At 45.3% G+C, this 22,883-nt stretch overlaps 1 protein-coding gene across 6 annotated transcripts in view; it reads right to left on the bottom strand.

The window, feature by feature from the left end:
- The window catches only part of GDPD2 (glycerophosphodiester phosphodiesterase domain containing 2), a 136,553-nt gene that overhangs the window by 5,755 nt on the left and 107,915 nt on the right, over nt 1–22,883 (bottom strand). For all 6 annotated transcript variants that reach the window (XM_040405337.1, XM_040405339.1, XM_040405334.1 and 3 more), the window contains exon 13: nt 19,387–19,534. In XM_040405337.1, coding sequence (XP_040261271.1) covers nt 19,387–19,534 — 148 coding nt within the window. The remainder of the gene's footprint in view (nt 1–19,386; nt 19,535–22,883) is intronic.

The following is a 22,883-nucleotide window of genomic DNA, read 5'->3' as shown; positions in this document are numbered from 1 at the left end:
TCCAGGGCATAGTTTCGATATGTTTTATATCTACAAGAAACATGGGCAAAACCCACATTGCAAAACTGAGGCAATTTGCTGTAAAAGAGCTATAAGTACTGGCACCTTGAAAATGCGTGAAAATGTTTTCCTTACTATTTTCATTTACGTATTACTTATTTTACTGTGGAAGCAATGGAAACAGTACCACAATATGGATTGAATATGTTTTGTTTTATATACTGTTTAGTTGTTTAGATTGTGATGGCAGCTCAGAAACATTGTGCTCTCCTAAAAACTCAATAATTAGCATAATAGAAGAGTAAATAATATCTTAACTCTTGAAATGTCTGTTGCCTTAGGCTACTTTCACACTAGCGTTGTTTTAATCCGGCGTTCAATTCCGACACCGGAACTGCCCGCCGGATCCGGAAAAACGTGTGAAAACGGATTACATTTGAATCCTGATCAGGATTTTGATCACAATGAAAAAATGCATTGGAACCACGGATCCGCAATTTATGGACTTTAACTTTTTTTTCACATTTTTCGGGTTTAACATGCAAAAGCCGGATCCGGTTTGACTGAACACACAGCGCCAGATCCGGCTTTAATGCAAGTCAATGGGAAAAAGACCGGATCCGGCGTTCAGTCAAAGTGTTCAGGATTTTTGGCCGGAGGTAAAAATACAACATGCTGCGGTTTTCTGAAAAGCCTGATCAGTCAAAAAGACTGAACTGAAGACATCCTGATGCATCCTGAAGGACGGACTCTCCATTCAGAATGCATGGGGATAAAACTGATCAGTTCTTTTCCGGATTTGAGCCCCTAGGACGGAACTCAGCGCCGGAAAAGAAAAACGCTAGTGTGAAAGTACCCTTACAGGGCTTTCTAGCTCTAGGGGTAAAGCAACAAGGCTAGATTTCTGCATTCAGTTTTGGAACCCAAATCAGGAGTGAATTCAAAAGAGAGAAGTTGTATCTGTACTTTATACTTTCTCTCCTTTTATGATCCACTCATGATTTTGGCTTCTAGAACTTCATCAGGAAACTTGATCGTGCGGCTGTACTCTAGTTGTAATTTTTTGGCCTTTCCTGGAGAGACATGTACAGTAGTGATGTCGCGAACATAAAATTTTCAGTTCGCGAACAGCGAACGCGAACTTCCGCAAATGTTCGCGAACTGGCGAACCGGGCGAACCGCCATAGACTTCAATAGACAGGCGAATTTTAAAACCCACAGGGACTCTTTCTGGCCACAATAGTGATGAGAAAGTTGTTTCAAGGGGTCTAACACCTGGACTGTGGCATGCCGGAGGGGGATCTATGGCAAAACTCCCATGGAAAATTACGTAGTGGACGCAGAGTCGGGTTTTAATCCATAAAGGGCATAAATCAACTAACATTCCTAAATTGTTTGGAATAACGTGCTTTAAAACATCCAGTGTGTGTATACGATCAGGTATGATGTTGTATCGATCAGGTAGTGTAAGGGTTACGCCCGCATCACAGACATTGACAGACCAAACTCCCCTTTTAATGCACCGCAAACAGTTCATTTGCACAACCGCAAACTCCCCATTTGCACAAGGTTGGATACCAAGCTAGCCACGTCCCGGTGATGTCATTGAAGGTTTCTTCCTCCACCCAGCCACGTACAACACCAAGGGTCCCCGAAAGGTCAATTGAATTGATTTTTCGAACGGGGAGATGGTTAAAAAAACGCTGGCTCCCTCCCCTTTGTTTTTATCCACGGTGACTGCGTCTGCGCCGTGCAATTTACTGTCACACCCGATATGAGTGGTATTTTCTGTAGTACTATTCTCATCAGTTTAATCCCTCTAACGTCCCCGACTCCCCAATCTGGGGGCCATTTATTAAACAGATTTTTCGGACGGGGAGATGGTTAAAAAAACGCTGGCTCCCTCCACTCTGTTTTAATCCACGGTGACTGCGTCTGCGCCGTGCAATTTACTGTCACACCCGATATGAGTGGTATTTTCTGTAGTACTATTCTCATCAGTTTAATCCCTCTAACGTCCCCAATCTGGGTGCCATTTATTGAATAGATTTTTCGAACGGGGAGATGGTTAAAAAAACGCTGGCTCCCTCCCCTTTGTTTTTATCCACGGTGACTGCGTCTGCGCCGTGCAATTTACTGTCACACCCGATATGAGTGGTATTTTCTGTAGTACTATTCTCATCAGTTTAATCCCTCTAACGTCCCCGACTCCCCAATCTGGGGGCCATTTATTAAACAGATTTTTCGGACGGGGAGATGGTTAAAAAAACGCTGGCTCCCTCCACTCTGTTTTAATCCACGGTGACTGCGTCTGCGCCGTGCAATTTACTGTCACACCCGATATGAGTGGTATTTTCTGTAGTACTATTCTCATCAGTTTAATCCCTCTAACGTCCCCAATCTGGGTGCCATTTATTGAATAGATTTTTCGAACGGGGAGATGGTTAAAAAAACGCTGGCTCCCTCCCCTTTGTTTTTATCCACGGTGACTGCGTCTGCGCCGTGCAATTTACTGTCACACCCGATATGAGTGGTATTTTCTGTAGTACTATTCTCATCAGTTTAATCCCTCTAACGTCCCCGACTCCCCAATCTGGGGGCCATTTATTAAACAGATTTTTCGGACGGGGAGATGGTTAAAAAAACGCTGGCTCCCTCCACTCTGTTTTAATCCACGGTGACTGCGTCTGCGCCGTGCAATTTACTGTCACACCCGATATGAGTGGTATTTTCTGTAGTACTATTCTCATCAGTTTAATCCCTCTAACGTCCCCAATCTGGGTGCCATTTATTGAATAGATTTTTCGAACGGGGAGATGGTTAAAAAAACGCTGGCTCCCTCCCCTTTGTTTTTATCCACGGTGACTGCGTCTGCGCCGTGCAATTTACTGTCACACCCGATATGAGTGGTATTTTCTGTAGTACTATTCTCATCAGTTTAATCCCTCTAACGTCCCCGACTCCCCAATCTGGGGGCCATTTATTAAACAGATTTTTCGGACGGGGAGATGGTTAAAAAAACGCTGGCTCCCTCCACTCTGTTTTAATCCACGGTGACTGCGTCTGCGCCGTGCAATTTACTGTCACACCCGATATGAGTGGTATTTTCTGTAGTACTATTCTCATCAGTTTAATCCCTCTAACGTCCCCAATCTGGGTGCCATTTATTGAATAGATTTTTCGAACGGGGAGATGGTTAAAAAAACGCTGGCTCCCTCCCCTTTGTTTTTATCCACGGTGACTGCGTCTGCGCCGTGCAATTTACTGTCACACCCGATATGAGTGGTATTTTCTGTAGTACTATTCTCATCAGTTTAATCCCTCTAACGTCCCCGACTCCCCAATCTGGGGGCCATTTATTAAACAGATTTTTCGGACGGGGAGATGGTTAAAAAAACGCTGGCTCCCTCCACTTTGTTTTAATCCACGGTGACTGCGTCTGCGCCGTGCAATTTACTGTCACACCCGATATGAGTGGTATTTTCTGTAGTACTATTCTCATCAGTTTAATCCCTCTAACGTCCCCAATCTGGGTGCCATTTATTGAATAGATTTTTCGAACGGGGAGATGGTTAAAAAAACGCTGGCTCCCTCCCCTTTGTTTTTATCCACGGTGACTGCGTCTGCGCCGTGCAATTTACTGTCACACCCGATATGAGTGGTATTTTCTGTAGTACTATTCTCATCAGTTTAATCCCTCTAACGTCCCCGACTCCCCAATCTGGGGGCCATTTATTAAACAGATTTTTCGGACGGGGAGATGGTTAAAAAAACGCTGGCTCCCTCCACTCTGTTTTAATCCACGGTGACTGCGTCTGCGCCGTGCAATTTACTGTCACACCCGATATGAGTGGTATTTTCTGTAGTACTATTCTCATCAGTTTAATCCCTCTAACGTCCCCAATCTGGGTGCCATTTATTGAATAGATTTTTCGAACGGGGAGATGGTTAAAAAAAACCTGGCTCCCTCCACTCTGTTTTAAACCACGGTGACTGCGTCTGCGCCGTGCAATTTACTGTCACACCCGATATGAGTGGTATTTTCTGTAGTACTATTCTCATCAGTTTAATCCCTCTAACGTCCCCAATCTGGGTGCCATTTATTGAATAGATTTTTCGAACGGGGAGATGGTTAAAAAAACGCTGGCTCCCTCCACTCTGTTTTAAACCACGGTGACTGCATCTGCGCCGTGCAATTTACTGTCACACCCGATATGAGTGGTATTTTCTGTAGTACTATTCTCATCAGTTTAATCCCTCTAACATCCCCAATCTGGGGGCCATTTATTAAATAGATTTTTTGAACGGGGAGATGGTTAAAAAAACGCTGGCTCCCTCCACCGATATGAGTGGTATTTTCTGTAGTATTATTCTCATCAGTTTAATCCCTGTTACGTCCCATATCAGGAATTGCCTTTTATGAAAAAAAATTTAGGCCGGGTACCTTCGACTGCCTTCACAGTGACAGACCAAACTCTCATACACTAAACTGAATTGATTTCAGGAACCGGGAGATGGAAAAAGCAGCTTGGTCGGTCCTCTTACTCCCAAATTGGGGCACTGCGCGTGCACAGAGCAATGTGCTGTGACACCCTATATGAGTGGTGTCTTAACTAGTACTATTGCTATCAGTTTAATCCCTGTTACGGACCCTATCCGGTCGAATTGATTAACCATTGTCGAATCCCCCATTGACATCCCCCTTATAAGCTGTGTAAAGCATATTTTTTAGTTTGGTTTTGAACTGCTGCATCCTTTCCGACTTTTGGTAATTTGGTAACATTTCTGCCACTTTCTGCTTATACCGGGGGTCTAGTAGCGTGGCCACCCGATCGCTTTTGGTCTGACCATAATGAAGCAACGGCCTTATCATCTGGGGTGTGGCAACATTGCCAACACACTTTTATAGAGGTGATGATGATTGCTTCATTGTGATACGCAAGCCCCTTCACCACAACAAGGTAACGATCACGAAGGGGAATTGACACTTGTATGTGCCTTTTTTTTTTGGTTTGTTTTTGCAGCCACAGTGCTGCACCATAGGACAGAAAAATTAGGCATGTACACATGCCTGAAAAATAATGGCACTGTTGCAGACGCTATTGTAGCAGCGGCCGGAAAAATTTATGTTTTCCAGGCAGAAAAGTGACTAAAACATTACGGCTTGAACCCTAGTTGGTGGTGGAGAATTCACGAAAGTCATCCGGTATGCAGACATTAAATACAGCAGCGTGGGGACCATTTTGAGGCCAAGGCATGTAATCAGGCCTTTTGTTAGTCAAACGTATCCCCCACTGTCAGTCCCTTCGGGATCCATGCCTCATTCATCTTTATGAAGGTGAGGTAATCAACACTTTTTTGACCGAGGCGACTTCTCTTGTCAGTGACAATGCCTCCTGCTGCACTGAAGCTCCTTTCTGACAGGACACTTGAAGCAGGGCAGGCCAGAAGTTCTATCGCAAACTGGGATAGCTCAGGCCACAGGTCAAGCCTGCACACCCAGTAGTGAAGGGGTTCATTGCTCCTCAGAGTGTCGATATCTGCTGTTAAGGCGAGGTAGTCTGCTACCTGTCGGTCGAGTCGTTCTCTAAGGCTGGATCCCGAAGGGCTGTGGCGATGAGTAGGACTGAAAAAGCTCCGCATGTCCTCCATCAACAACACATCTGTAAATCGTCCAGTCCTTGCCGCCGTGGTAGGAGGAGGATTACACTCACCTCTTCCCCTGTTAGATTCCCGTTGTGCTGTGACATCTCCCTTATAAGCTGTGTAAAGCATATTTTTTAGTTTGGTTTTGAACTGCTGCATCCTTTCCGACTTTCGGTAATTTGGTAACATTTCTGCCACTTTCTGCTTATACCGGGGGTCTAGTAGCGTGGTCACCCAGTACAGATCGTTCTCCTTTATCCTTTTTATACGTGGGTCCCTCAACAGACATGACAGCATGAAAGACCCCATTTGAACAAGGTTGGATGCAGAGCTTCTCATTTCCCGTTCCTCGTCCTCACTGATGTCATTGACGGTCTGTTCTTCCCCCCAGCCACGTACAACACCATGGGTCCCAGATAGGTGACAACAACGAGCACCCTGGGGTGCCTGCTGTGGTTGGTCTTCCTCCTCCTCAAAGCCGCCACATTCCTCCTCTGACTCCTCTTCCTCATACTCCTCTTCCAGCGTTGCTGCAGGTCCGGCAAGCGATGATGACAAGGCTGTTTCTGGTGGTGATGGTGACCACAACTCTTCCTCTTCCTCTTCACGCTCATCTACAGCCTGATCCAGAACTCTTCGCAGGGCACGCTCCAGGAAGAAAACAAATGGGATGAGGTCGCTGATGGTGCCTTCGGTGCGACTGACTAGGTTTGTCACCTCCTCAAAAGGACGCATAAGCCTACAGGCATTGCGCATGAGTGTCCAGTAACGTGGCAAAAAGATTCCCAGCTCCGCAGAGGCTGTCCTAGCACCCCGGTCATACAAATACTCGTTGACGGCTTTTTCTTGTTGGAGCAGGCGGTCGAACATTAGGAGTGTTGAATTCCAACGTGTCGGGCTGTCGCATATCAAGCGCCTCACTGGCATGTTGTTTCGCCGCTGAATATCGGAAAAGTGCGCCATGGCCGTGTAGGAACGCCTGAAATGGCCACACACCTTCCTGGCCTGCTTGAGGACGTCCTGTAAGCCTGGGTACTTAGACACAAAACGTTGTACGATGAGATTCAACACATGTGCCATGCACGGCACATGTGACAACTTGCCCAAATTTAATGCCGCCAACAGATTGCTTCCATTGTCACACACCACTTTGCCGATCTCCAGTTGGTGCGGGGTCAGCCACTGATCCACCTGTGCGTTCAGGGCGGACAGGAGTGCTGGTCCTGTGTGGCTCTCTGCTTTCAGGCAAGTCAACCCCAAGATAGCGTTACACTGTCGTATCCGGGATGTGGAATAGCCCCTGGGGAGCTGGGGGGAATCAGTTGATGTGCAGCCAGACGCCGCAGCAGAAGAGGACTCAGCCGAGGAGGAAATTAAAGAGGATGGAGTAGGAGTAGAGGAGGTGGCAGTAGGTCTGCCTGCAAGTCGTGGTGGTGTCACCAACTCCGCTGCAGAGCCACGCATTCCATGCTTGTCAGCCGTCAGCAGGTTGACCCAATGCGCAGTATACGTGATATACCTGCCCTGACCGTGCTTTGCAGACCAGGTATCAGTGGTCAGATGGACCCTTGCCCCAACACTGTATGCCAGAGATGCCATGACTTCCTTTTCAATGACATGGTAGAGGTTTGGGATTGCCTTTTTTGAAAAAAAATTTCGTCCGGGTACCTTCCACTGTGGTGTCCCAATAGCGACAAATTTTTTGAAGGCCTCAGACTCTACCAGCTGGTATGGTAAAAGCTGGCGGGCTAAGAGTTCCGTCAAGCCAGCTGTCAGTCGCCGGGCAAGGGGGTGACTTTGTGACATTGGCTTCTTATGCTCAAACATGTCCTTGACAGACACCTGACTGTGGGCAGATGAGCAGGAACTGCTGAAGGTGAGAGATGGAGTGGCGGGTGGTTGAGAGGGGGCAGGGAGGACAGCAGTGGTTGACGTGGCTGAAGATGCAGGACCAGGAGGAGCATGGTGGCTTTGAGTTTGTGTGCTGCTTGTACTCATGTGTTGATCCCATAGGCGTTTGTGATGTGAGATCATGTGCCTTCGCAAAGCAGTTGTACCAAGGTGGGTGTTGGACTTCCCACGACTCAGTTTCTTTTGGCACAGGTTGCAAATGGCATTGCTTTTATCAGAGGCAGACACACAAAAAAAATGCCACACTGCTGAGCTTTGCAATGACGGCATTCTAGTGGTGGCAACAGCATGCGTTGACTGGCGTGCTGTCTGGCTGACCCCAGGTGCCGATACATGCTGTCTGACTGTGCCACTAACTCCTTGCGACGACCTCCCCCTGCTTCCAACTCGTCTCCTCATTCTCTCTGTCTCCCCTTCAGAACTTTCCCCCTCTTCTTCTCTTCGAGCAGGCACCCACGTGGCATCCGTGGACACATCGTCATCATCAACCGCTTCACTTGTATCTGACACCTCAGCAAAGGAAGCAGCAGCGGGTACAACATCATCATCATCACACTGTACGTCCATGTGTGTAATCCTGCCTGACTGAGACATATCCCCGTAATCTACATCATCTGGCAATAATGGTTGCGCATCACTAATTGCATCCAACTGATGTGTAAATAACTCCTCTGACGGATCAAGTGAAGCGGCTGTGGTGGCTGTGGTGGTAGTGGCGACGGGCGGGTGCGTGGTAACTTGAGAGCAGGTGACCGAAGCTGAGTTGGAGGAGGATGGTGCGTCAAGGTTCTTAGCGGAAGCTGTTGAAGATTGGGTGTCCTGTCTAAGCCAGTCAACTACGTCCTCTGAATTTTTCGGGTTCAGGGTACGTGGCCTCTGAAAACTGGGCATTATTCCAGGGACAGTGGAAATCACAGCACCACGACCACGACGGCCCCTGCGGGGTGGCCTGCCTCTGCCTGTCATTTTTTTTTTAGATAAGTGGTACTACGCGTGCTAGGTACTGTGCCACCCGGTATGAGTGGTTGGCACTGGCAGTGGGCACACTACAGTCTGTGGAAGTGGGCCTGACACACACTGGCAGCAGGCAAGCAACTGAATTTAGACTACTGTCTAAAAATTAAATGCCTTATTTATCGGCAAGCTACTGTGCCACCCGGTATCAGTGGTTGGCACTGGCAGTGGGCACACTACAGTCAGTGGAAGAGGGCCTGACACACACTGGCAGCAGGCAAGCAACTGAAATTACACTAAAGTGTAAAAATTAAATGCCTTATTTATCGGCAAGCTACTGTGCCACCCGGTATGAATGGTTGGCACTGGCAGTGGGCACACTACAGTCAGTGGAAGAGGGCCTGACACACACTGGCAGCAGGCAAGCAACTGAATTTAGACTACTGTCTAAAAATTAAATGCCTTTTTTACCGGCAAGCTACTGTGCCACCCGGTATCAGTGGTTGGCACTGGCAGTGGGCACACTACAGTCAGTGGAAGCGGGCCTGACACACACTGGCAGCAGGCAAGCAACTGAAATTACACTAAAGTGTAAAAATTAAATGCCTTATTTATCGACAAGCTACTGTGCCACCCGGTATCAGTGGTTGGCACTGGCAGTGGGCACACTACAGTCAGTGGAAGCGGGCCTGACACACACTGGCAGCAGGCAAGCAACTGAATTTAGACTACTGTCTAAAAATTAAATGCCTTATTTATCGGCAAGCTACTGTGCCACCCGGTATCAGTGGTTGGCACTGGCAGTGGGCACACTACAGTCAGTAGAAGCGGGCCTGACACACACTGGCAGCAGGCAAGCAACTGAAATTACACTAAAGTGTAAAAATTAAATGCCTTATTTATCGGCAAGCTACTGTGCCACCCGGTATGAGTGGTTGGCACTGGCAGTGGGCACACTACAGTCAGTGGAAGAGGGCCTGACACACTGACTGGCAGCAGGCAAGCAACTGAATTTAGACTACTGTCTAAAAATTAAATGCCTTATTTATCGGCAAGCTACTGTGCCACCCGGTATCAGTGGTTGGCACTGGCAGTGGGCACACTACAGTCAGTGGAAGCGGGCCTGACACACACTGGCAGCAGGCAAGCAACTGAAATTACACTAAAGTGTAAAAATTAAATGCCTTATTTATCGGCAAGCTACTGTGCCACCCGGTATCAGTGGTTGGCACTGGCAGTGGGCACACTACAGTCAGTAGAAGCGGGCCTGACACACACTGGCAGCAGGCAAGCAACTGAATTTAGACTACTGTCTAAAAATTAAATGCCTTATTTATCGGCAAGCTACTGTGCCACCCGGTATCAGTGGTTGGCACTGGCAGTGGGCACACTACAGTCAGTTGAAGTCGGCCTGACACACACTAGCAGCAGGCAAGCAGCTGAAATTACATTAAAGTGTAAAAATTAAATGCCTTTTTTAAGCAAAGTCCTGTGCCAGCCGGTATGAGTGGTGGGCACTGGCAGTGGGCACACTACAGTCAGTGGAAGTCAGCCTGACACACACTGGCAGGCAACTAACCTTAGATTAAAGTGTAAAAATTAAGTGCCTATTTTTTAAGCAAAGTCCTGTGCCACTCGGTATGACAGGGGTGGGCACTGGCAGTGGGCACACTACAGTCAGTTGAAGTCGGCCTGACACACACTAGCAGCAGGCAAGCAGCTGAAATTACATTAAAGTGTAAAAATTAAATGCCTTTTTTAAGCAAAGTCCTGTGCCAGCCGGTATGAGTGGTGGGCACTGGCAGTGGGCACACTACAGTCAGTGGAAGTCAGCCTGACACACACTGGCAGGCAACTAACCTTAGATTAAAGTGTAAAAATTAAGTGCCTATTTTTTAAGCAAAGTCCTGTGCCACTCGGTATGACAGGGGTGGGCACTGGCAGTGGGCACACTACAGTCAGTTGAAGTCGGCCTGACACACACTAGCAGCAGGCAAGCAGCTGAAATTACATTAAAGTGTAAAAATTAAATGCCTTTTTTAAGCAAAGTCCTGTGCCAGCCGGTATGAGTGGTGGGCACTGGCAGTGGGCACACTACAGTCAGTGGAAGTCAGCCTGACACACACTGGCAGGCAACTAACCTTAGATTAAAGTGTAAAAATTAAGTGCCTATTTTTTAAGCAAAGTCCTGTGCCACTCGGGATGACAGGGGTGGGCACTGGCAGTGGGCACACTACAGTCAGTTGAAGTCGGCCTGACACACACTGGCAGGCAACTAACCTTAGATTAAAGTGTAAAAATGAAGTGCCTTTTTTTTAAGCAAAGTCCTGTGCCACACGGGATGACAGGGGTGGGCACTGGCAGTGGGCACACTACAGTCAGTTGAAGTCGGCCTGACACACACTAGCAGCAGGCAAGCAGCTGAAATTACACTAAAGTGTAAAAATTAAATGCCTTTTTTATGCAAAGTCCTGTGCCAGCCGGTATGAGTGGTGGGCACTGGCAGTGGGCACACTACAGTCAGTGGAAGTCAGCCTGACACACACTGGCAGGCAACTAACCTTAGATTAAAGTGTAAAAATTAAGTGCCTTTTTTTAAGCAAAGTCCTGTGCCACACGGAATGACAGGGGTGAGCACTGGCAGTGGGCACACTACAGTCTGTGGGCCTGCAGCTCCTCACACACAGGCAGGCCAGGCAACTGCAATATGTATATAAAGGAAAAAAAAAAAGCAGACTAATGTTGCAGCCCTAAAAAGGGCTTTTTGGGGTGCTGTCAGGACGCTGTCCTTACAGCAGAGATCAGATGAGTCTTTCAGGACTGGAGTGGACACTGAATTCACTAGCCTAGCTATCGATTTCCCAATTAAATCAGCAGCAGTTACAGTCTCCCTCCTCTCACTAAGACTGCAGCTTCAGAATGAATCTAAAATGGATGCTGTGCAGGAGGTGGGAGGGTCTGGGAGGGAGGGTATGCTGCTGATTGGCTGGAATGTGTCTGCTGACTGTGAGGTACAGGGTCAAAGTTTGCTCAATGATGATGTATAGGGGGCGGACCGAACATCGCATGTGTTCGCCCGGCAGAGGCGAACGCGAACAAGCTATGTTCGCCGGGAACTGTTCGCCGTCGGATAGTTCGGGCCATCTCTAATGTACAGGCAGGCTCGGACTGGCCCACAGGGGTACAGGAGAATCCCCTGGTGGGCCCCTAGTGTCCCACCCCCTGCACAAGTAGCACATAACACAGTAGACTTACTGTACTACATACATATATTCAATGTACAGCACCTCAACCAGCCTATGTTCCGGGCATCCTACTGACATCCCCTGCGGCCAATGGGGATGTTGGGAGTTGCTTTGAATGCTCTGGGTCTCGCTGGCGAGACCCACAGCATTCATGCTGCAATTCTTATTTCCGCCACCAGATGGCAAGCCAACATAAGAAATGAGCAATAGACAGTAATAAACTCATTTTAAAAATACATGATTGTTCAAAATAAAAATAAATAAACAGATTTTATAGGCTCATATATGAGATTCAAAATCATTACAAAGAATTTGAAAAAGTAAATATATAAAAAAAAATGTAAGAATTTAAAATTTTAAATCACCCCCTTTACGTATAATAAAAAATAAATACCTAAATAACAAAAAATATAAACATCATGGGTATCACTGCGACCAAAAATGCCCGTACTATTAAAATATAACAATATTTTTACAATACGGCAAATGGCGTAACGGAAAAAAGGGTCAAAATGGCCAATTTGCCATTTTTTCATTGCTTCTCTTACTCAAAAAAAGTAATAAAACGTGATCAAAAGGTCACAAAATGCTATCAATAAAACCCACAGATTGTCCCGCAAAAAATGAGCCCCCACACACCCAGTAGATATAACTATAAATGGTGGTCAGAATCTAGGGATGTAAAAAAAAAAATTTTTCAAAGTCTAGATTTTTTTTACACTATTTAGACATAAAAACCTATACATACTGGGTATCGTTGTAATCATACTGACACAGAGAAAGGGCGTGGGTCAGTTTTGCCGCAAACTATACGCCGTCGGAATAAAACCCGTAAAATGGTGGAGGAATTGCGTTTTTTTTCCAATTCCAGCCCATTTGGATTTTTTTTTACCACTACCCACTACATTGTATGCCATAATTAATGGTGGCATTAGAAAGTACAACTTGTCCCACAAAAAAATAAGCCCTTATACAGCTATGTGAATGGAAATATAAAAAAGTTATGGCTCAAGGAAGATGGGGGAAGAAAAATGAAAATGCAAAAACGAAAAAACTTCCGGTAGTGAAAGGGTTAAGGACAATGTATGTGGTGGGGATTGTGGGTCTCTATATATATTTGTAGAATAGCTGCGGAGATCATGTGAAGCAATTTTCTGGTCCCTGGATCACAATGTTGTTGCTTAGTTGTCTCACTTCAGCAAATAGCATATATTATGTGGAGGACGCTAATACAAGACACTAATGTATTGTTATTATCCATATTGCTTCCTTTGCTGGCTTGATTCATTTTTCCATCACATTATACACTGCTAGTTTCCATGGTTACGACCACCCTGTAATCCATCAGTGGTGGCTGTGCTTGCACACTATAGGAAAAAAGCACCAGCCTATGTGCCATCCCACGGTCCCAGTCACCAGAGGGGCTGGCGCTTTTTCCTATAGTGTGCAAGCATGACCACCACTACGGTATGCGAATGTCCTTGACATCCATTATTTGTCAAGAGGTATAGAGCGTATTAATGGAAATGCAGCACATTAAAAGGCATAATTATACAGTGCATCAGTGATCATACGCACGTTTCATCACCCGTTCTTGTATTAAATTGCACGTTTGTTCAATAAGAGCCTATCATGCATACTTTGGTGGAATGTATATAGTGCATAAAGTTGCATGTTATATTAGCACAGGTGATATGGTATGGTATACCAGAAGGAATATTTTTTGTCTCCAGAAAGCGATATATAACTTTGCATGAGTTGAGGATATCCACACATCCACTGATACGTGATGGAGGATCTCATACATTGTATGATGCTTTTGACAGCGTCCTTTGCTGCATCATTTTGCTGGAGGGTGCATGAGTAAGAAAAAAAAGTAATTTAGACCTAGAGGTTTCACTGTTTGTAAGGTAAACGTCTAATGTCCTTCCTTGCACAAAAGCTTAATTTTGATGTTTCCCCCTTGGAGAGGATCTCACGTGTTACATACCAAGGAAACTGATACATGACATCTGCTGCATGGTGCTTCCATAAATGCTGTGAGATGGGGGTATCTTCTTATTTATGTCCGACAGGTGTTTTCCTATGCGCCTTCTGAACTACCATTTGGTTTTGGCCACATATTGCTTGGTATACGCACATGTTGCTACGTACACAATCCCTACGGTTTTACAGTTGATAAGAGATCTTATTTTATAGGTATGTCCGGTAGTGGAGCTTTTCACTTTGCTCCCTTTCCTTACTACCTTACACACAATGAAGCCTCCACACTTGAAGGTGCCATGTGGTCTTTTAGGGATCAAAGTTTCTTCAGTGGGAGTCCTGTACATGCTGTGAGCAAGTCTGTCCCTTAGATTCCTCCCCTGTCAGTATGTGATTGATGGATAATCTTCAACAAGGTGTCCAATATCCAGGTCCAATCTCAGGATGCCCCAATGGTTTGAGAGGACATGGCGTATTACTTTATTTGCTATATCGTATGTCCCAATAATACATCTTTTGTTCATCCTCAGTGGCACGTTCTTTTGGATGCAGTGGGGCTTCTTTATTGTATGCTGCAGCAAGGTGGTTTGTGGGTAGCCCCTTTGCAGAAATCTCCTTTGGTGATCGGTTGCGCTTGTTTAAAGTCTACCAATTCTGAACAATTTTGTTGGGCCCTAAGGTATTGACCCTTAGGGATCCCATGTTTTAGTGCTTTTTGGATGCCCACTTTCCCATCTTAACAGAGTTTCTGTCGCTGTAGGCTTACAAAACAAATTTGTCACTATCTTTCTAGACTGATTGGTACTGATATAGATGTACAGGAAAGTAAGACGTGTTGCATCTATTTCTGTCACGGCTGTGTCATGGTCTGTTATTGTGGACCATGACACTTTTGCCGTGCACGCTTGTTGCCGGTGGCAACATGTTTTGCATGTTTTGACACTTCCCCTTTAAGTTGTGTGTCTAACTCTGAGAGCCAGACATACATAGATCTGGCAACTGATGTGGCCGCTATGTTTGATTTAAGCGTAAACATGGCCGCCTCCCATGACCTTCTCAATAGACCGTCTGCCTTCCTATCCAACGGATCTTTGAGCTGTGAGGCATCTTCAAATGGTAGGCTGTTTTTTTTATTGACCCTAGCTACCTGGGCGTCAATTTTAGGGATGGTATTAAAGGTCCTAGCCTCTTCCTGATCAAAAAGAAGCCGGTTTTGGAAGGATTTGGCAACTCCTAGCCGTTTCTCCGGATCCGCCCATTCATCCAAAATCATCCCCTTGATGTTTTCATTAATAGGGAAGACTTTGGACTTCTTCACCCTGAGACCTCCAAACATCTCATCTTGTACTGATGGAGTAGAATGCACTTCCTCTACCCCCATAGTAGCCCTAACGGCTTTTAAAAGCTCAGGCATATCTCTAAAATTTCCTTCTGCTTTCTGAAGATTCTCGCTCAGAGAGTTTATCTTCATCCTCCATATATCTAGAAGAGGAAGCCTAATCACCATAATCTTCAGAATCGGATGAAACATAATCGCCTGATTTGTGACGTTTGGCGGGAGGCTCCTTAAAAACGGGTTTCTCTGTTTGTAGTGCAAAAATTGCCGTAAAGGAGGACTTAATCTCTTCCTGCATCATAGATCTAATTTCGTCCATGAGGGACGGCTGTTCCTCACGGACAATTTTAGAAATGCAGTCCCTGCACAACTTCTTAGGATGGTCATCAGGTAAACGTTTAAAGCATGAAATACACTTTGAGGATCTCTTGGGCTTTCTCAGCGGATCTTTAGCAGTCTGGAACAGCCAAGAAAAAAAACCATTAGAACCAGGGGAAAAAGATCCACAATAGTGTGCCCAGGTGAGAGAAGAAACAAGCTCTCCCCTATGGGGAACTTACAGGTGGCAGGGTAGAGGCCTCAGTGTGCTCAGACGCAGACATCCTGGAGGATAGCCAGAGAGAGTAAGCACTCACCACAGGACGCTGCAGCAGGGGGATCCATTTGAATTCTCCCGCCGTCAGAAGCAGGCCGCCGTCCGCGTCACTTCCGGCCGGAAGTGACAAATTTGTATAGCGCCGCATGGCGCTGGGAGCGCAACCTGGCTGTGGCTTTGGTAACCAGCGGGCGTCTGCGCTCCGGGAGCAGGCCCCGGATCAACCGGAGGCGATTCTCTCCCTCTCCCCCCTGTCTGGCGTTAGTACAAGACCGCGGGCTGACAGGGGGGTCCCGCCGAAGCAGGTACGCGACTCCACATCCAATTCAGGACCTTCATCTCCACGGCGGCTGCACGTGGAGACCTTTCTCCACCCCTGTCCTCTGTAGGGACAGGAAACACTGGTGTTTGGTGGTGGGAGGGGGGTATTTTAACCTTTCTCTGCTTCCTGCCCTTACAGAGGTCAGGGGTCAATCTCCTTGTATGGCCGTCGTGGTGATGCTATGGAAAGTAGGGCTAAGGAGGAAACAAAAATAAGTTAAAAACAAAAAGCATAATATAATAACTCAAGTGAAATCTGTGAAATCACAATCTGCAATAACAAAAAGCCATAACGGCAAACATCCCGCATTCAAAGAACACAAGAAAATGTGCAGAAGAGAACAGAAATAAAATAGTGATGAAGAGCCACAACAAGTAAATAAAAATGAGGAAGATGTTCCATCAGGGAGAAGAGAGTTCTATTGTTGTCTCACAGGGTGTAGATTGGCCACAGTGACCCAAAGCTTCACTGGGTACTGAAGCTGAAATTTATAGTTGTTGGCGCAGGGACAAAGGCAGGTGCAAACAATCGTTGCCTTTGATTATTATACTAACTTATATAGCGCTGACATATTCCACAGCACTTTACAAACATTAGCATCAACCTGTCTTCAGTGGGGCTCACAATCTAAGTTCCCCATCAGTATGTCTTTGGAGTGTAGGAGGAAACCCACATAAACACGGGGAGAACATACAAATTCCACAGTGCTGCCCACTTTGATACACTGAAGCAGAGTAATCTTGGAAAATAAGAATGGAGTAGACCTCTATTGGACCTCTAAGCCCTTGCATGCACAGTGGCATGAAGAATATTTTCCTTCATCTGGAAACAAAAAAAATCTTGCTATGACCCGACATGGGCACATGTTAATCTCCCCCATCAGGACACTTTTCTATAGATTCTCAGTTGTCAGAGGTGGAAGTTCTAATGTAAGGCAGCCCAGCATAGCAAGTATGAATGTTGCAACAAATGTTGGCAGTTCATCTTCTTTTATGGTTTCTGGATTACCCAGGGATTGTTTCTTCTACATCTGTTCTCCAGGCTGTCTAAGCGATCAACTCTTGGGAGGTGATCCTCTCGGTTAGTGTAGAAATTGTGGTTTTCATCTCAACAGCATGCATCTCCACCTCCATGATTTTCTGTGCACTGGTGACCTGGGCCAACGCTGTATTTATGGAAGTATAAAGAAGACCCAGACGTTTGTCTAGTAATGGCATGAGAAGTCAAGATTCCTCCTGTGCCATGGTCGTGGCAGATGTGCCCTCCTCCATTAATGGAATAACAGACTCTGGTCAGCATTGGTTAGGAGATTCCGGTGTATCACCCAAGTCAGATTCCAATAATTCAATAATTGTGGGGAGCTTGGAGGAGCTGGAGAGGATGGGTGTAGAGTGCCATATTTTCTAGTTGAAGATCTGGGTGGTAGCCCAGTTTGTGATGAGGTAGGCATTTTAGAGGCTTTTCCTTTTTTAACCATACCAGAGGAGCAATTGAGCAAATATTTGTCCATTCCAGGAAGGAATTAAACCAGGAGCAAAAGTGAGAGGCAAAGATTGCTGACTGTAGCAGCTGAATTCAATATTACCTCGGGGGGAAAGTCTGCAGGGTTACATTAGGTCAGACGTTGTGACTCGTAGCATCTAATACTGCACAAGGACCTAGTGTGCAAATTTTCAGAAGACATTTAACTAAATGAATTGGGCTTAATGGTTATTACACAGATTGACCACTTAGTGGCACTGTTAGCTCAATTATCTAGTTATGGAGCCAAGTGCCAAGATCGAAGTAAAAGGTCAATATTGTAGTAGGAGCTCTGTAAGTAAGAGCTTCGAAACTGCTTGTATACCTTGCAGAGAATGGTGCTGAGTGTGATGTATACAGGACTAATCTGCAGTGCACTCAGTGCTGCAGCAGAATGATATCGTGCATTCCAAGAACACCACCTCTGGGACCTCTCCAGAACGGGCCACCTGAAGTGAAGGGGGAGCAGCCACCCTCCATTCACTGCTATGGGAGTTACGAAAATAGCTGGGCGCTGGCAGTCCCATAGCAGTGAACGGAGAGGAGACCGTGCATGCGCGGTGCTCTCCCTATTCATGCTCAGTTGGCCATTTTCAGAACTCCCATAGCAGTTATAACAGGGCAGGGGCCCGTTTTGGAGATAGGGTTCCAGATGGAGATAGTTGCAGAGAGTAAGTGTGCTCAGCTATTTTTGTAAGTCCCATGGCGTTGATTGGAGTGCGCACCCCACATGCACGACCACATCTCTGTTCATCACTATGGGACTGCCAGCGCTCGGCTATTTTGGAACTCTCATAGTGGTGAACGGAGGATGGCTGCGCATGTATGGTTGTTCTCCATTCACTTTGGGTAGTCCATTCTAGAGACAAGAGCAGGTCCTACAGGTGGAACTCGCACCTACCTGATAATGACATATCCTAGCCAAAAACGGAGATTAGAATACCCCTTTAAGGAGTTATTACAGTCAGAGGAACGGATTGTGATAAGTTCTCCGGAGGCAAAACGGGGGATGTTCCCAGCATTGTCAGGGTTTGAGAAGGTCCGTATCAGAAGTGCTTTCAGTGAGGAACTGCAAACCCCATCACTATTTTCAATTCCACAAGATGTCCAGCTCCCCGGCTAGTTTTATAGCCACTGCAGATGACGTGGACTATGAGTAGAGGGATTGTGCTTCACCAAGGTAGGTTTGCTGGTGACCAATCCTTGAACCCTGGGATGTAGATCACCACTGAAAAAGCCAGGAGAAGAATGCAAGAGGACTTCCAGACTTCAGTTTGTACTCTTCACCAGGACCCCTGAGAAATAAAAATGTCAGCTCCTCCTGATAATAGGGGAGAGTAGTGACACCCATTTGTACCATGGGAGGTTTCAGCCCCAGATGGCTCGTTTCTTGAATGGATTCTTTACAGTGGGGAGTGAGAGCTCATGTATGATTCAGCCACATACAGATGCTCTGCCTCACAAGTCGCCCAAACAATGCAAAAGTTTTTCCAAAGTACACTGCCACTTTAAGTGTGACAACCAGTATATGACTGAACTTTCTGTTGTCATTGCAAAAAATGGCCACAAGTCCATCTAGTCTTCCCTTATATCATTTCCTTATTTTTAATCTGAGAGTAGATGTATGTTTATCTAAAGGGTGTTTTATCTGAAATTTGTTTAATTAAAATCACCCACAATAAAGTAGAAAAAAATAAAAAATAAACAAACAATCTCTCAATCTTTTGATGCAAATTACTGATTCACAAGCATATGGCCATTTAAAGTTTTGGATAACAGTCTCATTTAAATCTAATGCTGATAGGAAAGGATCAGCTGAATGGATGGATATACAAATATTTCCTAAGGTTGTAGTAACAGTACATTCACTTACCAGCAGCCATATTGGTTGCTTGAGATCTTTAAGAAGATGGAATGAGTTAGAGGTGACAGACGTGGCTCCAGCACACCATACATGGGAGAACAACCACGGTTTGTTAACCACAAATAAATTCACTGAAATATTATCCTGACGATACGACCTTGGAGAGATGAAATATAAAAAGGAGCTCAAATGTATCTGTTAATAACGACAAGCAATTTCACAAGCTCAGCATACACTATATGGAGAAAAGTATTGGGACACACATTATAATCATTTCATAAAATCCAGCCTCTATCCATGCAGTCAGCCTTTACAAACATTTCTGAAAGAATGGGTGGTTCTAAAGAGCTCACTGAATTCCAGTGTGGTGCTATAATAGGATGCCATGACTGTATCAAGTCGGTTTGTGAAATTTCTTCCCTCCTAAATATTCCACAATCAGTTGCGAGTGATAATTTAGCAAAAAATGGAAGCATTTAGGAACCACAGCAACTCGCCAACAAAGTGGTAGACCACGTAAAGTTACCCCCAGCAACCCCCACGTCTGTGGCTTGTCATGATTGCTCTCTCAGACCAGTCCAGGCAGCAGCTCTGTCCATTCCTATACGTATATAACATATGTCATGTCACCATATTTACGGTCATTGTATAATACTGTTGAGGGGGCCCGGACAATAAAAATCTTTCAGTTTTCCTCCTCCTGGACGGGCCCCTTGTTAGTTCAGGCCCCATAACATCTGCTTCACCTGCATCTACTTTAGCTATGCTCCTGCTCCTCTGGCATTAACATGATCACAAAAACTACGCAGGAAGCTTCATGGCCTTACCTCACCAAGCACAATGCTAAGTATCGGATGGAGGGGTGTAAAGCACACCACCACAGAACTCTGGAGCAGTGGAAACATGATCTGTGGAGTAACTAATCACATTTTTTTAGATGGCAGTCTCATGGATGGTTCTGGATTTGGCGGATGCCTGGAGAACGTTACCGGTCTGACTGCATTGTGTCAACTATAACGTTTGTTGGAGGAGGGATAATGTTATGCAGTTGAATTTGAGGGGTTGGCCAAGGCACCTTCGTTCCAGTGAAGGGAAATCTTATCAAGTGAAGCTTATGCCCCCTTGTATTATTTATTTTACTTTATTTTACTACATTTCTTAATTAAATATAAAAACAAGAAAAAATCTAGGAGGACATGATCTTCACATGATCCTGCAAACCTTAATGCTTCAACATACCTAAGTATTTTGAACAGCTGCATGCTTCCAACTTTGTGGGAACAGTTTGGGGAAGGCTTTTTTTCTCTTAGACCAAGCAATTTTCCTTCAAGGCATGGTTGGGTGAGTTTAGCATGGAAGAATTTGACTGGGATTAAAGGGATTTTCCATTATTATTTTTTTTACTGAGAACCTATTAATACCAAGCACAGCCACTATACAATGTATGACAGACACCGTTCTTGGTAAGCAGAGACAAGGCTGCAGTGCTACTGTGAGTCGCTGCCTTCTCAAACTGCTGACCCCCACCAATCAGATACTGATGATCTATCCAGGGGAAAGGTCATCACTAAAAAAACACTTGGAAAATCCCCTTAAGAATTAAAGGAGATAAGTATGTATATGCTCCACAAAAACACTATTTCACTGCCTGAACATATTAAAATCAGGCTTAGAGGGAAAGGTGTGGAGAAGGACAACCAAAAAGATATGCACCATCTTCTATCCTACAAAGAAAGTGTGAACAAAGTACCGAAGCTCATTCAGTAATGCCATATTTCAGGAGCTGCCTGAATTGTTCTGTGGCTGCCAGTACACCATTCAAGATCACCGCCTGAAATAAGGAGATGTCACAGACCTGATTTCCTCGCTATGTGCACCCTAGTGATAGTCTGTGTAGATTGTACAGAAGAGCGAACACGTAATGCCTATGTGCTGTAATGCTGCCATGTCTACTGACTGAGTTACAATAACTGATAGACCCCTCATAGCGATCAACGTGTTTCCATGCCAGTGTATGTATACTGGCATTTCTTTAGAAGTGCTTGCTAGAACAGAAAACATAACAGTATTGTGCAGTGTGCGGACTGCCACCAATATTGTGCAGTCAGCTAAGCCAGCGCCACTGTGACGGCCAAGAATGGCCAATGCAATGCTGGATATTTATTGGGCACCCTACCTCCCCTGGGCGTGCCTAAGTACGAGCAGTCAGTCAGGAAGGTAGGCATGTGAAATCATAGCCCCCGACCCTTTCCTCCACCGATGCATTTGAATAGCCCAGTGGAGGGACACAATGATGCATCACAAGTAACAAGGGGGATCTTAGGCGGTTCATTCATAATGCTCTACATAAACATCATTGACTAGTTTACCTCTATTAAAATGCCCAGTATGCAGGAGCAATAAAGGAATACGACACATAGCAATCAATGGTAACTAGATCACTATAGTTTGGAAGTGGAGACACTGTAGGAGAGTATCTATGTAATTTGGTTTAAAGGGGGGGTATGGATAAATGTAAGATAAAAATAATGGATGGTATCTTATCACATGAATTTTAAATTTCAGGCCAAGTTGCAACTCAAGGAGCGTTGGTATGGCTTCTTAAGGACCTCTTGTGGGTAATGCCTTTCTGAGAAACGGATATTAAAAACGTCCCTCTTCAACTGTATGGGGGATGTTGGTCTATGAGACAGACAAGATAGAACAGGTTTTATTTTTTCACAACCGTTAGTCACTGGCCATGTGAATAACCTCATAGACTACTATTGTTCTTAAAGAGAATCTGTCATCTCTCCTGACATTGCTGTTGTAACTACCTGCATCCCCCATGTAACAACAATTCTGAAGCATCTATTCTTATAACTAGGTTGTCCCACACTGCCACTGGTAACACCCAACAGTACCTTTACTGCAGACTGCTGTCAATTTATTAGTAAACTTCTAGAAGGAATAATACAGGAACAGCACAACATAGAGTTATAAGAATAGATGCTCCAGAATTGGTATTAGACAGGAAACACAAGCAGTTACTAAAACTGACAGGTTAGGAGAGGCGACGCATCCTCTTTAATACAGTTGTGTGATAGCCGTTAAAAAAAAAACATCCATCACATGTCCATTTTTCACGGTCGTGTGAATGTATCCTAAATCCCTCTCCAAAGTCCTGTGCTGCATTTTGAAGTCTGAGGAACTTAGGTCTGTGACATCTCCTTATTTCAGGCGGTGATCTTGAATGGTGTACTGGCAGCCACAGAACAATCAATATAATTACATAGACCATATGACATTACTCAATGAGCTTCCTTGTTCACACTTTCTTTGGAGGAACATGGTACATACATTTTTAGTCATCATCCTCTACACCTTTCCCTTTATGCCAGATTCTGATATTACCAGGGCACAAGGCCCCTAACATATATATATTGTAGATTCGATACTAATCAGCAGTGATTTTCCTTTTAATATTCCGTTCAGGCAGTGAAATGAGAATATGACTGGTCCGGACC

This window comes from Bufo bufo, chromosome 8, assembly GCF_905171765.1.
Source record: "Bufo bufo chromosome 8, aBufBuf1.1, whole genome shotgun sequence".
NCBI lineage: Eukaryota > Metazoa > Chordata > Amphibia > Anura > Bufonidae > Bufo > Bufo bufo.
The sequence above is the reverse complement of the archived record's forward strand: the minus strand, read 5'-3'. Positions and strand labels throughout refer to the sequence as shown.